Genomic DNA, 15,916 nt, shown 5'->3' with positions numbered 1-15,916 from the left:
ATGTCCATATTTGATTTCTATCATCCAGAGGAATTTGAACAGCTTTATAATATTTATAGACAAGGTGAGTGTGAATTTGATCCATCTTTTGGCTGCTGATTTGATCCTTGTTCACTGAATATCGAAATATAGTGTTGAGTGTGGCATGATTTCATCTGGACACAGATTCGTATTAATAAATGTGTCATAATGTCCTCTGGTCAAAAATTTTTATTACTAAATGTATTGAGTGCAAAAAAATGTTTGTGGATCCAAATAAAAGAAGTATTAAAGATTTTTGAAGTAATGTCAGTTTAAGAGTACATTGTTTGTTTTTTTCTACTGTAGTAATAAGCTCAAAGGGCACAACCATCAGTAGTCCAAAGATTAGATTTCGGACCCACAATGGGGACTGGAGTTATGTAAAGACAGAATGGTCCAGTTTTATTAATCCATGGTCCAAAAGATTGGAATTTATCATCGGCCAGCATACTGTCATTAAGTAGGTTTGAAAATATATTGTAGTTGGTGGTCCCTTTCATGGAACCAAGTATATTAACTTTGAAATTTTACTTAACGTGTAGTAATCTATAAGAGATCTCCTTTCATATTAATTGTGGAGGCTGGGGTTTAATGGGAAACTCCTCTTTCGTGCCAATCTGATCGACCAAACCACTTAATTTTTTACTTTTACAAATTAGCAATTTTTACGAGGTTCATAGATGTAACTTTGGGTCAAAGTAAACACGGTCAGCCATATGTAGGCAGTAAGCTTGTCGATAAAATTTTAATGAATTATTGTGATGTTTACTAACACTTTTTTTATGCAATTGTGCAAACTATTTAGGAGTTATGGTATGATTGCCATGGAGACACTTACACCAAGGATCGTAGGCTTTGATTATACTTACATTCACAGGAAACTGTATGGAAAGGTCAAAACTATAAGTGATAATATGGAAGGGAACCAATAGAAAGAAAGATCAAATTAACAACTTTTGCACGTGTTATAACAAGTAGATAAAAAACATCAACGCCCATTTGTTTTTCCTCTTAAAAACATTCTCATTGTTTATTACTGATATTTTACTTCATCTATTTCTTTACACATGTGGCCATACTAGCCATAAAGATGAAATTATCAATGCTTTATAACAGGGGACCACAAAACATAGATGTTTTTTCACCACCACCACCACGTCAGGATTGTATTGCTGAGGAACCAGAGCGGTATCACAAAAATCTCCGATTGATCAGAACATTGCTATTACAGGTGAGTCACTCTTAAAAAACAATATCACTAAAATCTATGATCAATCAGAAAATTGTTATTAAAGGTGAGTCACTCTTAAACAACAATATCACAAAAATCTCTGATTAATCAGAAAATTGTTATTACAGGTAAGTCACTCTTAAAAAACAATATCACAAAAATCTCTGATTAATCAGAATATAGTTATTACAGGTAAGTCACTCTTAAAAAAACAATATCACAAAAATCTCTGATTAATCAGAAAATTGTTACTAAAAGTGAATAATTCTTACCACGAATAATATCACAAAATCCCTGATTAACCAGAAACTTGTTACTACAGGTGAGTAATTTTTATCAAGAACAATATCACAAAAATTACTGATTAGTCATAAAATTGTTACTACAGGTGAGTAATTTTTTCCATATGCAATGACCCAGCAAACACATTGCAAGTGCAAAGTGATGTACTGTGACGAAAAAAGAACATTGTGGTAGTAATATAGTATTAACCAATTCAGAAAGAAATCTTTCAAACACAACTAATGAATTAACAGCTGATATACCAAAGATTAATAAATAAAAAGGAACGCAAGAAAATATAAAAAAAAAAATAAAAAAGGTTGCTCTTTCCTCTCACTTATTTCTCATGTGCTCCATGCATCTGTGTTGATTGTTTTTCAAGGTCACTACTGGGCCGCATAACCCGTAGGCTAATTAACAGCTATAGTATTTAGAACAACAATCATTGATTGAAATACTTTTTGTCGATTATATGTCATGGATTTGAAGTAAAATCAATTGCAATTTTAAGGCCAAACCTGTTTCGTGAGTTTTATTTTCACATTTTTATTTCTTTGATTTTGAGCGTTCGTAAAAAAAATCCAAATTATACACAATAGGATATTTTTTACTATAATATCTAAAAACAAACCCTATGAGAAAATACCGATTTTACAGAAGTCACAAACACGCTGCTGGTCATTGTATATAGAAATAATTTGTATTTTCAGCCAGTAGTAGATGAAGCTAGATCTATGGTCCTAAACATTGTAGAAGAACCGACTGAAGAAGTTTCTGTTAGTCCAGCTCTTGGTAAGAACAATTACAAACAAACACTTAACAAAATACAATATACGCGGAGGGTACATATGGGAACCTTTCCAATCTGTTAGTTCAACTCCTAGTAAGAGTAATTACAAACTAACACTTAACAAACACAATATATGACGAGGGTATGTATAGGAACCTTTCCAATCTGTTAGTCCAAGTCCTAGTAAGAGCAATAACAACAGAAAAAAAACCACATGATGACGGTGGGTCCATATGAGGAACCTTTACAGTCTATTAGTCAATCCATATATGAGCCATTGCAAAAAAACACATAACAAAAACAATACATGATAAGGGTACATATGGGGAACCTTTCCAATTTGTTAGTCCAACTCCTGGTAAGAGCAATTACAAAAGAAAACACTTAAAAAAATAATACATGATGAGGGTACATATGGGGAACCTTTCCAATCTGTTAATCAAAGTCCATATATGAACAATTGCAAACAAACACTTTTAAACAAAAAACAATATGTGACAAGGGTTCATATGGGGAACCTTTTTAATATGTTAATCAAAGTCCTTGTAAGGCTATTTACATTCAAACACTTAAGAAAAACAATACATGACAAGGGTTCATATGGGGAACCTTTTTAATATGTTAATATGTTAATCAAAGTTCTGATAATGCTATTTACATTCAAACACGTAACAAAAACCAATACATGACAAAGGTACATAAGGGGAATCTTTCCAGTCTGTAAAGTCCTGTAAGGTCATTAACAAACGAACATTTAATATAAATCAATACATGGTAGCGAAACATATGGGGAAAACTTCCAACTTCAACCTCCTATCTCAGATTGATGTGTTTTAATGAATTTAAGTAAAATAACTATTTTTAAACCATTGTCATGCAATGAAAATTTGTTTTCCCCATTTAGTCATGACATATTCCTAAAGAAGGTTATCATGCACTTTCAGTTTGTTAGTTTTCAGAAGAAAAGTTCTAATTTCTCAAGTTTTAATTTTTGTAAAAAAGCTGTTTGTTATGTAAGGAAAATATTCTTCATAATTTATTTATTTTAAATTGAAAGTCGTTTTATTTAAATTTTCTCTGCTATACAATATTCCTAAGCAGCAGCAGTAGCACAGAAAAGATTACTTAGAGAGCCCTGTTTTATTACGTTTTGTTCGTAATTGTAACAGCAGTATTGATACTTGCCATAGTTACTAAGAGGGAGTATTTTGTATGAGTAACTCCTGCTAAATTACTTGCAGGATTATTATTTGATTTTCATCAACAGAATCTCGCTTTCATTATGTCATTGTGCATTTCCTATTTCATTTTGTAATCTGAATGATTTTTGGAGGTTAGCTGCTTAAGTTTATTTGTGTCATGAGGTTGTTTTCTAAATGACTTATCCTGTCGATACATTTATTTTTGGCATTGCACTAATCATGTCTTCTTTGACTGTATATGACGTTAAAATACTAAATCCCTTGGATGTGTTTTAGTTGATTTTAGTCTCTGATGCATGATTTTTTATTATTAATTTTTTTTTGGCTTTTAACTAGCTGTTAAATCGTACTTTCTTGTTAATTTGACCTGTTGATACTATTTGTAATGCTTTTTTGTTATTTAATGTTTACTTATTCAGGGTTATATCTGGTCTTTATACCAGTTTTGATAAGTGTATGGTATTACTATAGATTTTCACTTCTTCGAACTATAACCATCAAAATTATTTATTTTTTAAAGATATTTCCTATCTTCTTTTAAACAGTATCCCTAACTACAAAGTTATTTTCATTTACCTGTGTATAATATTATTGTAAATGGCGGATTTTTGTTTAAGGTTATTGTTGTTTTTGTGAAATTGTTTAACATTTCACAGCGGTATAATACTGTTACTTTAATTATTCATCCCTTATTTTATTGATTTTGTATTTACATTGTATTATAGATCAAATTTTTTCGTTCAGTTTATGATTTGTGTTAATATGTCTTTTGATTGAGTAAATCCATTTCAATTGATATTTTATAGTGTGTCTTTCTATGTTGTGATGTTACACTATTGGTTCAGATAAGGGTGAAGGTGAGGTACCATTAAAACATTTAAACCAGCTGCAATTGTTTGCATCTGTCCTTAGTCAGGAATCTGATGTTCAGTAGTTGTCGTTTGTTGATGTGGTTCATAAGTGTTTCTCGTTTCTCGTTTTTTATATAGATTAGACCGTTGTTTTTCCCGTTTGAATGGTTTTACACTAGTAATTTTTGGGGCCCTTTATAGCTTGCTGTCGGTGTGAGCCAAGGCTCCGTGTTGAAGACCGTTCTTTGACCTATAATGGGTTACTTTTATACATTGTGACTTGGATGGAGAGGTGTGTCATTGGCACTCATAACACATCTTCTTATATCTATATACTTCAAATTTCTTTTATTCTTATATTGAAATGAGAAAACACAAAGCATCATTCACATAACAAAGGGAGGAGTGAATTGTGTTGACCAGCATTTATTTCTGGTACTTGAAGATTCAAAATGTCAGGCTATTTTAATTTTCTAAAATGATTAATTTAAGATTGTGGCAAGAAGGAGACTTCAATCAAAACACAAGAAGCTAAAAAGAAATTTCAGGTAATTTTGTAAAAAATAACCTGTCATGCCATTTTCATAATAAACGTACATTCTTTCATATATTACAACTGCAAGATTTAACAATAGCCAGTGGTACCTTTTAAGAAAATTAAATGAAAGCAATCAAGGGTCTGAAAAGAGTAATTTTTGCCAGTCAAATTTGTAGTTTAATTCAAAATGCAGTGATTTCCTTCCACTTGATAAACATATAAAAGTTGATCGTCAAAATAAGAATTTCACCTGCGTTTTATTCAGAAACAGCATTTACTAAGTCAATTGTCAAAATAAACTAGTAGAATTTCACCGGCATTTATTCAGAAACAGAAGTTACTATTAAAGCTGATTGTCAAACTGATTTAGTAGAATTTCACCTGCGTTTTATTCAGAAACAGAATTTACCTAATAGATTGTCAAATAAATTAGCAGAATTTCACCTGCAATGTATTCAGAAACAGCATTTACTAAGTCAATTGTCAAAATAAAAGAGTAGAATATATCATAATATTTTCCATTAGGGATAACCCCTTAGTTAAATACAATTGGTTATCTATTTATTCATTTGAGATTATAAACAAAGACGTAACCGATTTTATGTTTACAGTCTGCGTCCAGAGATGAGCAGTCTAATGCGATATTGGATGACAAATTAACAGGAACTTACGAACAACTTAGCTACGCAAACAACATCAAAACGTAAGCCATAACTAACAATTTAGCTACACAAACAAATCAAAAGGTCACTCATAACAGAATGATGACTTTCATTTGATTTGACGAAAGACAAGCGTAAAGAACTGTGAATGACACAAGTAAAATTGTTGTAAAATATTCACAATTGCAATTGTCTCACTTGCAACGTTTTTCAAAGAAAGTATGACACAACTAAGATAAGTGTTAATTGTCTGGCCACTGCAAATGTCAAATGTAAAAGTGACTGACATTAAAGGGCACCTGGTACAGCTGTTTACTTGCAGTTGAAATGCCATGTAGAATTGTAGTAAACAATCGTTTTTCTGTGTTACTGAATGTAAAGTTTAATTACAAAACTTCAATGTTTGATAACCTTTTTTGAAAAGTTTTTAAATGATGAAGTAAATAGTCTGAATTAGATCACAATAGTCTCCTGTCAGGTGTCATTCAATTGCATAAAGATGGGAAAATAGAAGGCACAAAACCATTGAGTAGACAGAAACTGTCTTTGAAGTGCTCCCATACTTTGATTCATAAGTCTCATGATAACTCAAGTTTGCATTTATGTATCCTTATCTAATTTGTATACATAGCAAGTTTTAAAAAAGATAAGAGTCATTTTGATTTTGATGATTTTCAGATTAGTCCTTTAAGATTAAATAAAGTTTCATTTTGTGAAATTATGATGTTTCTCAGAGATATAACATCACAAAAGGCCTTTCTATGTTTGCTAAATTGTGAAAATGCACCCTTAAATTTTAAATTTCCAAGCTTTAAAACAAGCCATCCAGTACGTCCAATATAAAATCAAGAAGTTAACAATAAAGAACATTTTATCCAAATTTAGATATATTAGATTTTTTAAGTCAGCGTGTCTTTTATATTTAGATTTTTGACGAGCCAACCGAAAACCTATTCATCATCATCATCATCATCATCAGACAAAAGAAGTGGTAATGACAGTAAAACAGACGGAAGTAATTTCATTGGTTGGTATAACTAATTTAGTAGTTATACAATGAAAACTTTGATAATGTTTTTGGTATAATATTTATAGAAATTTATATGTGCACCATTTCAGAATCTAAAAGATTTTTGGAAAATGATTTCACACTGTTAACAAATCGTAAGGTTTGGTGTACACCTAATTACCCAGAATGCATTAGAATTTGGAATGGTGAATTCCCAAAGATTTTTTTATAAGACTTAATATAAATATTTACGCTTAAAAGATCTTCTTATTGATATTTAACAAGTTGACACGTTTTATTGCTATTCTTTATTCTAAAAGTCATAATCACCGCATAGTTATGGTTTTGATACCTTTACAGATTCTGATGAAGTAACAGATTTTGGAGTCGACATTCCATATCCAAAACCACCTAGTTTTTGTAGCAGCACTAAGGTATTTTTTATATTCAAAAAACTTTTGAAGTAGTGAATGATATAGTGTGATGAGGATTTTAATGACTTTTATAAAGTAAAAACTCTAGATTCACAAAATAATGTGAGCATTGATTTGTGTCAATCCCTCATGGAATGAAAATATGGGATATTATATTAAAAAAAGATTGCAGAAATTAAAAAAATATTAGAATGGTAGTTTGGAGTAATATAAAAATTTATCCAGTTGTATTTTTCAAATTACTGAAAACTTCACAATGATTACTGAATTGATGTCATCTATATTTCGTCACATTTGTCCTTGTTTAAAAGTTGAGGGGGAAAAAATTATCCAATCCATAGTTATCGTCATTTGATTTTCGTTGTCTACAAATATAATCCCCAGTGTGGACAGTGTATCATTTGCAAATTGTTTTCATACACTTTCCAGATTTAATTATTGATATTTTATGCATGAAATATTAAGTAGAGGGATAAAATTTAAAAAAAATTTAGATGATCAATTTTTTTGTAAAGTTATAAATTGGTCCAGTTAAAAAAAGGTCAAAAAGTAGTATGTCTGAAGCTGTCAAACTGAATTATTGACCCCATAGAACTGTCCATATTTTGAGTCAGAGCTGGCAGACTTTTCTATAATTTTGATATTATTTGTCCCAAAAGTAGTACACTACACTGTAAAAATCTTTTGGGATAGACCAGGAGCGATTTTTTTCATTTGAATTTATTGTCTAAAAGAAATGCATTATGAAAATAGCTGTGTTTTTGGGCCATAACTTTTTTTAGGAATAAGACTTAACATTTACAATAGATTATCTCCATGGATATAACCATTGTTTACAGTGATAGTCCAAATTCCTGCTGCTTTTTATCACTATCATCTGGGACACTGGACACGAAGCAAGCTGTCAAAAAAATATGAGTTCCTTCATAATATAAGTTCCAAGTGGAAAAAATATTCTGTAATATTATTTCCACTGGAACAAATATTACAGTATTTGTTCCTTACGGAATAAATGTTATAGAACATTTGTTCCAACAAGAACAGATAATATGGCATAGTTTATCACAAAGTCTGTAAGGCGGAACACATATACGTTGACAAAACAGCAATCAATCAATTTACATGGAGACTCATCTTTGTAAACTTAGTTCTACGAAAATCTATAAATTTAAAAAAACAAAAATCGATTAAAAACTTTGTACCAATTTAAGATTGATTGATTAATTGTTGCATGCGAAATGTTATTGAAATAATATTATAGGTGTCCCGAGTAGAATTTTATATTGCACGAGCTTGCGAGTGCAATATATGTTCTACGAGGGACAATATTCCCCAATATTCATGCAATAACCCTTTTATTGTATAGCAATATAATATTTGAAAGTAAAAATTGGTTTAAACTAAGATTTTGTCGTTGTTGACGTCATAAATTTTTAAGATTTATTGCACTAGTGCAATATTAGAATTTATCATATACTTGTATAAAATATTACTAAAATTTTACAGTTCAATAACATTTAAAAATATTAAAAGGCTATGAAAGGATTACTAGGTTTATTGATCAGATTCCTAAGAATTTCCTCAGCGGGCTGATAAAGGAACCTTTATTGACTGCTTCCGGAATGTTATCACATGCCTTTCCGTTAATTTCCGTGACGTTTATCACATGCAAGGTCGTGCATTTCCGGAAATTTGTTCAAAAACGACAACACAGAGCGGAAAACCGCAAGTGATTTAAGACTTTTCACAAAATGGTTGAGGAGCATATTTTCAAACTAAGTTCATGATAACTGTTGTGACAAGATAAATAAAATGCTTGTAATATCAATAAAAATAATTAAAGTTAAGAAATTTGTATTTGGTTGTCTGTAAATTATTATCTAAAAATTCATGGAAAGACAAAATTTTAATTAATAGTTCTTGTCTGTATTTCTTCTGTTGAAGTATATGAAAAAAAGATAATTACATGTCATTTATCATATCAGACCCTTTATCGGCCCTCGTTCATGATATCAGCCCTCGAGCCTACGGCTCTTGGGCTGATATCATGAACGAGGGCCGATAAAGGGTCTGATATGAAAAATGCCATGTAATAATCTATACTTATTGCACGCTAAATTTTGTTTACTTTCTGTGGGAAATATTATATTGCTATGCAATAAATTGAATTCTTGCTTTTGGGAGTACGTTTACAAATGGTCATTTATGATATGTTCTTGACAATTGCACAAATTTATTCTTCTTCCTCTTTGGATTGTTCTTTCCACATCCATAGTCAATTTTAGATCTCATTAATAAAATTGAGAATGGAATTGGAGAATGTGTCAAAGAGAAAACAACCCGACCAAAGATCAGAATACAGCCCAAGGCCACCAACGGATCTTCAACACATCGAGAAAATCCCGCACCCGGAGGGGGGCTTCAGCTGACCCCTAAACAACAATGTGTACTAGTTCAGTGAAAATGGACGTCATACTAAACTCCGAAACATATTAATGAACTAAAATTTAAAAAAACATAAAGGACTAACAAAGGCCACAGGGTCCTGACTTGGCACAGGCGCAAACATGCGGCGGAGTTAAACATGTTTTGTGAGATCTCAACCCTAAGTTGTATAAACTTTTCTCAATGTGTGATTATTGGCACCCCACTTTGTTCAAGTCAAAAGTTCATACAATTTAAAACTTTTTTATCACTTATCCAGTAATTGTATTAAATTCACACCTTAATTTCACAAATATCACTTATAAAGTGATTGTCTGAAATTCAAACCTTAATTGATTTGTACAAATGTCACTTATACAATTATTGTCAAAAATTGAGACTGAAGGACTCAGACTCAAAACATTTAAAGCCAAGAATGGACAAGGTTTTGAAAACATGACAAGCTGTATTAGCAAAAGAGACACAAAAATAATGCCATCTTAAGTCTACTAGCTTATGTTGAAATAGATTTAGCAATCTCAATGCTGTTTATATGAATTTTAGTTTGATGATTATGAAAAAATTAGAATGAATAGAGATTATTTTTTCAACCATCCCTAACAATAAGTGTTGTTTTAAATAATAGTCTAACAAAAGACTACAAAAGGTAGTAGTTTTGAAGTTACGTGTTAGCTCTTTTGTCAAAGAAGAATTGTTTCTTGCAGGTTCTTGTATCTGAGAAAGAAGATATGGTCCTTAGTCCTTCTTGTCACACAGACGAAATGGTTGAGGAGACCAGTCGAGAAGCACAGATAATAGATTCAGCCATTCAGGAACCTAATGTTCTCGTGTCATTGACACAGGAGACACTTCGGGAACATACAAAACAACAGGAAAAGATGTATTTAGAACAGGCAAAACAAGATAGCATTCAGGTTTTACTCAACATGACCAGTAAATACAGTGTGCAACAGGAATCTTCAAAGGGATTAAAACGGGGACATTTCACTGATCTCGATGAAACCCGTAAATTTAAGTCATTCAAAACAGAGGATGTAAGTATGTTGTCTCCACCTTTTCCTATGACAACAGCAGGTCTCGTAATGAAACCAGCAAGTGGACAGCCCAAAATAGCCTTTAATAACATGTATGGAATTGGTTTGACACAGGGTACAGGGGCAATGTATCACGGTGGACACATGCCTGTTGTCCAGTTGTCACAACAACCTCCAATCACTGATGGCAAACCAGGAAACATGCAGTGGCCCTACTATCCACAATCAGGTTAGTTGAAAAAAACGTTTGGTTTCACTCCACTGATTTTTGCCGGAATTATGGGCTCTGGACTTCGAAAATGTAATGAAAATAGCAGTTATACGTACTTTTTTCTAAACGCCTTCACATATTGAGCTGATTTTTAGTATGCAAGTTTACTATGATAAGTCACAGATCAAGTTAACTTATGGTTCCGCACCGCTGAATTTTTCCCGAAATTGCAGGCTTTAGACTGAAAATTTCATGAAAATAACAGCTATACGGACTTTTTTTCTAAACGCCTTCACAAATTCAGCTGATTTTTAATATGTGAGTTTATTAAGATAAGTTACAGATCAAGTTTACATTTTGTTCCGCTCCGCTGATTTTTGCTGAAATTACAGGTTTCCTGAAAATAATATGTATACAGACTTTCATTCTCAAATTCTCACTCCTATTAATGGTTCAAAGCTTTTATTGCGTCACATCTAGTTTTTATTATGTTGGTTGCAATGAAATACCATTACTCACTTACTGAATATAAAGTGCAAAATTAACCAATGCTATATTGAAATATAGGAGGAATTCATTTTGACAAATACAACGAAAACGTATAATGTGGTTTAATTGGTTAATTATCTTCCCCTGAATGAAATATTGTATGCTTTAAAGTTATCTCTCTTGGCAAAATCAAAGTGACAAAACCTTTGAAAAAGTCAAAAATAGTAAAATGAAAAATACATTATTACGTGCTTCTAAGGTGCCAACAGGTATAGACATGTGCTTCTATTATTATTTTTTTTGTCATGACAATTTTATCGTTTTAAGAAGATTTTACCAGTATGTCATTTTGTCGTATTCATGCTATATGTTGTGATCATGTTTTTTTTTAATTATTTCTATCCTTTGATTACAGGTTTATCATTTTACCCACAAGTGATGGGAGGATTTTATCAGCCGATGACTGTTTTATCATGCCCTATGTCTTTGTGGACATCTGGAAATACTAGAGGGGGCGTGGCAACAACCAAACACAAGGTAAACGTTTCAGCTCATCTGACCAAAAGTCCTTTATTAGCTATTGCCATAACTTGGCTGCTGTTGATAATCTGTCATTAACAAATTTAAGTCTTCTACTGGGGAACTATTGATTCAATTCAAACTTAATTACACATGACTGATCCTAAGGTTAGATTTCCTATCATCTCTTAACAGACCATCCCCATCATATATTGAGGTCTTACTCAAAGCTCTCTCAAATTTCAGTCTTGCATCCTTTCTGGTGTAAGATCTTTATTTTTTCACTTTCTTTAAATGACTAATCAGAAGATAGAAACATTTACTTTTCTTTAAACAACCAATCAGAAGGAAGTTATTTTCTCTTTCAATTGTTTTTTTTTTCTTTTTTTTTTTTTTATGATAATTATTTATTTATTACCTTATTGCTACAGCTTTCACGAACAAGGTACCCTGATAAATTAATATCTTTTTTTTTCTTTCAAAAACCAATCAGATGATTAAAATGTTTACCTTTCTATGAGATTCAGACAATACCATTAATCTAAAAACTTACGAAGATGTAAATTTTTAAACTTGTTTCTTGAACGTTTCACTCCCTTTAAAATAAAATCAAACTATAGTATAGATGCATGAATTATTTCTCATAACTTAACTTATTGCAAAGGTCTGGGTAAAACTTGTTTGTTTGTTTATTTTATGCGATATTTACACAGGCTAGCGACATGGGTAGCACTCCAATGCCAATCTCGAATTCATCATCGGGAGAGAGCACAAGTTCAACCTTGATGTACCTACTGGAACTTAGTAACAACCAAGAGGTAAGAATAGATTAATATGAATAAACAAAAATTAATGATTGTTGTCTCAGATTTATGCCCCAAATAACCTTGTGAATAAAATCAATAGATACAGCCAAATATCTCCTATCTTTTCATGACAAATATAGTTAACCAAACCCTTTATTTAGGGTGATTATTACTTATATTCAATTTTGTGTGATCAGTTGAGATCAAAATCAAGTAATTTATACATATTTTCTGTAATTTGTATTCGATTTTTTATTTTAGTATGCTAATTTATTTATCTATTTGTTTGTTTGTTTGTTTGTTTAGATTTCAAAAGCAAAGGGATCTAAAGCTTCAGCCACAGTCCCCAGAAAGAGACACTCTGACCCGCCTTGGCTGTTTGGAGTCCTCTGGGTAGAGAGGATACAAATGAGATACATAGTATCTAAACGAAAATTCAACAGAATTATGAAAGAAGACCGGGATGCTTTAAAGTTGTTAAATCAATCTGACGTTGTCCTAAAACAAATGGAAGAATTAAAAAGAAATATAGAAAAAAGTCAGGAACCAACAGAAGTAAGTTTAATGTAAAGAATAAAAGAAGATGTAGGTTATATGTCAATAAGACAGCTAACCAACAACACAAATAACCAATAGACATCTCGCTTACAGCATTCAGTCTGTATCTAGTTCTGTTATATCGATTGTTGAACAATAGACAAAAATGGGGGATTAATTCTTATTCCAGAAATGCTGAATACAAAAGTTTGAAATGCCAGTTATTAAGGGACTTTCCGTTTTGAATTTTCTTTGGAGTTCGGTATTTTTGTTGGTTTTTTTTTATGATTTTGCAAAACCTTTACTGATAAAAAATTGAAAAATTTCTGAATTTACAGTATGATATGATGTGAAATGCTTGAATTGGATAAAAGCATCCTGATTGGTTGTGGTATATATTGTATGCATAATTATTGGAGGTCAACAGTATGCTTGAAGGTCACATGCAAATAATAAACATACTAAACAGCAAAAAAAAAAGTTTGATTTATAAATGTTAAACTTGAAACAATTTTAACATAATTTCGCAAAGTATGCTTTATTCAAGTATTGAATGTATCTTTTATAAAAAAAAAAAAAAAATTCGGAAGAGGGGGATTGATTTAGATAGTATGATATGAGTATCTACAATGTTCCTTATGTTATTTAGGATGAAGAAGCTGACTACCTGTTTATGATTGACCCTGATCTGTTTAAAGACGATAGTTCAAGTGATTCTCGAGAAATTGAAGCCAGTGAGAAACTAAGGTGCTCATTTACATCATTTTCTGCATCAAATACCACACACAAAATAATTACCAAATCAGGAAATGGTGACGATAATAGTCTCTCTGAGACATGTGATTCTCTTGTCGGTGATGAAATGGATGACCAGGAAAAGAAGAGCGAGTCTGAATGTCATTTGCTGGCAAATTCAGGTTATAATGACAGTTCTGTTGACATGGAGTCAACAAGCTCTACGTCCAGTGATCTAACACTCAGTGATTCTAGGAGTACAGATAATAAAGGAAGTTCAATGAAAGAGTCGGATACACAATCGTCAAAGTTTTCCGAGAGAATCAAGGACTCAGAATCTGAGAATGTCCTGAACCAGACTCAACATCTGACCAGTCAATTCTATTATTTCTTTGTTAAGAATCCAACGAAATTTAAACATTCCAAAAATGGCTTCTGGATTAAAGAAGCTAACATGAATGAACGGATAAAGATGGAGTATACTTTAAAAACTAATTCAAGGAAAGATGTACTTTCTGATGATTTGAACAGATTGGATGAAATGAATCAATCAGCTGTGGTTCAAAAGCAATTTTCTTATCTGTTAGAAGACGTTAAAACCGAAGAACAGAAAATTCTATGTAGTTTTTGTGAAATTCTGGGAGAAATGTCTTCAAATACCAAATGCTCAACTTGTGCTAAGGAACAAAATATGAAAACAATGCATGAGAACTTTTTCGACAGTCTGTTCATGAAGCCTTTGTTCCCACAAGGCATTCAGGAAGCTTACTTGTCGGAGGATCCAATCAGAGATTCACCAGATATGGAGGACGTATATGATATAATTGATGCAGTGGACTAAACATTTTAAAACGGTCCATGTTTTCTTGTCTGTTCATAGACGACTTTCATCAGCATGAATTTTTGAACATCTCAAATGTCCCAATGCTTATGCTATTATTGAATGAAGTCATTTACATCAATTTATGTGGGGTAAACGTATTCATAAAAGGAACTGGACATCGGTGTATTGTGAATGGTTTTATGGTTGTCGTCATATCACAAAGTCACTTTGAAATATATTCTGGTAAAGATAGGAGTCCCAAACAGAATAGTATGGCATAATTGCTTTACGATTGCGAAAGGAATTACTTAATGTATACAAGTGTGAGCATATATATAAGAAAATGACATAGCCACATTTAATGTTCATAAAAATCAAGTGTTTTCTTTGTTTCACTAGCAAACCGGAAGTTCGGGTCAAACTTATCAAGTCGAATCATTCATTTTGATGTCAGCGATATGTCCTTAAATTATTAAGGCCGGGTCAACGTATTTGACGTCAAAAAACCGTCATATGAGCAAAGTGATACAGACAATAGGACGACCGATAATTGGTACTATTACCTCTTAATACATGTAGATACTGGATTCATTTCTACTCAGTTTTATTTTGTCTGTTTGTGCAAATTAAATTTCTGGGTATTAATTTTTTTATATCTATTGTATAAATATGTTGTCATTTGTGTATGAAAAAACAGATTTGCCGGTTCAGAGGCATTTATGAAAAGCAGGAAGCAAAACTAGGACATGAGACAAACATTATTTTTAACAATATTGTACAATGTGGTATAAGGTATTAATTCAGGAAGTTTATTATTTTTAAGTAAATAAAATATTTATATGTTGTTACATGTATTGAAATATTTCAAGTATTGAAAATAAACTATTTTCATTGTATTGCTATTTATACATTTTGTGATTTCTAATGGTTACACAAGAGACAATCCACCAATCCAACATTGTATAATATAAAATAATTCGATTTCATTCATCTTCTTATTTTGAAAAAATAAACCAAGCTTGTGTCACCAGTGGTGCTCGAACTATTAAACCTTACTGAGAAACTGTGTACGCCACCAGTTTGTGTTGGGAGTTGCTCAATCTTCAGTCTTATGTTTAGTGTTCGTTTGTTTTTAATCGACTTATGGTTTTTTGGTTCCCCCGTTTTGAAATTCTCTCTGCTTCATTTTATCCATCTCTAACTACAGTTGCATTTGATTATCAAGCACAACATATGGGTTTAGAAGGCTATTTTTTGTTAAACAATATACAAAAATTATCTAACAATGATTCACCTA

At 31.6% G+C, this 15,916-nt stretch overlaps 2 protein-coding genes and 1 long non-coding RNA gene across 3 annotated transcripts; all 3 read left to right on the top strand.

The window, feature by feature from the left end:
- LOC127720782 (period circadian protein-like) lies at positions 1–4,937 on the top strand. Its single transcript, XM_052227535.1, has 5 exons — positions 1–64; positions 328–481; positions 1,138–1,252; positions 2,245–2,326; positions 4,870–4,937. Exons 1-5 carry the CDS (start codon positions 1–3, stop codon positions 4,935–4,937), a joined length of 483 nt encoding a protein of 160 aa, XP_052083495.1.
- A 589-nt stretch (positions 4,938–5,526) lies between these two features.
- LOC127719520 (uncharacterized) lies at positions 5,527–11,708 on the top strand. The gene is made up of 5 exons (XR_007990347.1): positions 5,527–5,618; positions 6,504–6,604; positions 6,947–7,020; positions 10,170–10,728; positions 11,615–11,708. It is a non-coding gene; the product is annotated as an uncharacterized LOC127719520 (long non-coding RNA).
- A 730-nt stretch (positions 11,709–12,438) lies between these two features.
- On the top strand, positions 12,439–15,420 carry LOC127719519 (putative uncharacterized protein DDB_G0281733). The gene is made up of 3 exons (XM_052225674.1): positions 12,439–12,536; positions 12,831–13,079; positions 13,711–15,420. The coding sequence occupies exons 1-3, from the start codon at positions 12,441–12,443 to the stop codon at positions 14,635–14,637; spliced, it is 1,272 nt and encodes a 423-aa protein (XP_052081634.1). The 5' UTR covers positions 12,439–12,440; the 3' UTR covers positions 14,638–15,420.
- Positions 15,421–15,916: the final 496 nt, after the last annotated feature.

Source organism: Mytilus californianus, unplaced genomic scaffold (assembly GCF_021869535.1).
Source record: "Mytilus californianus isolate M0D057914Y unplaced genomic scaffold, xbMytCali1.0.p SCAF_11, whole genome shotgun sequence".
Taxonomy (NCBI): domain Eukaryota; kingdom Metazoa; phylum Mollusca; class Bivalvia; order Mytilida; family Mytilidae; genus Mytilus; species Mytilus californianus.
This window is presented reverse-complemented; position numbering and strand designations above follow the sequence as displayed.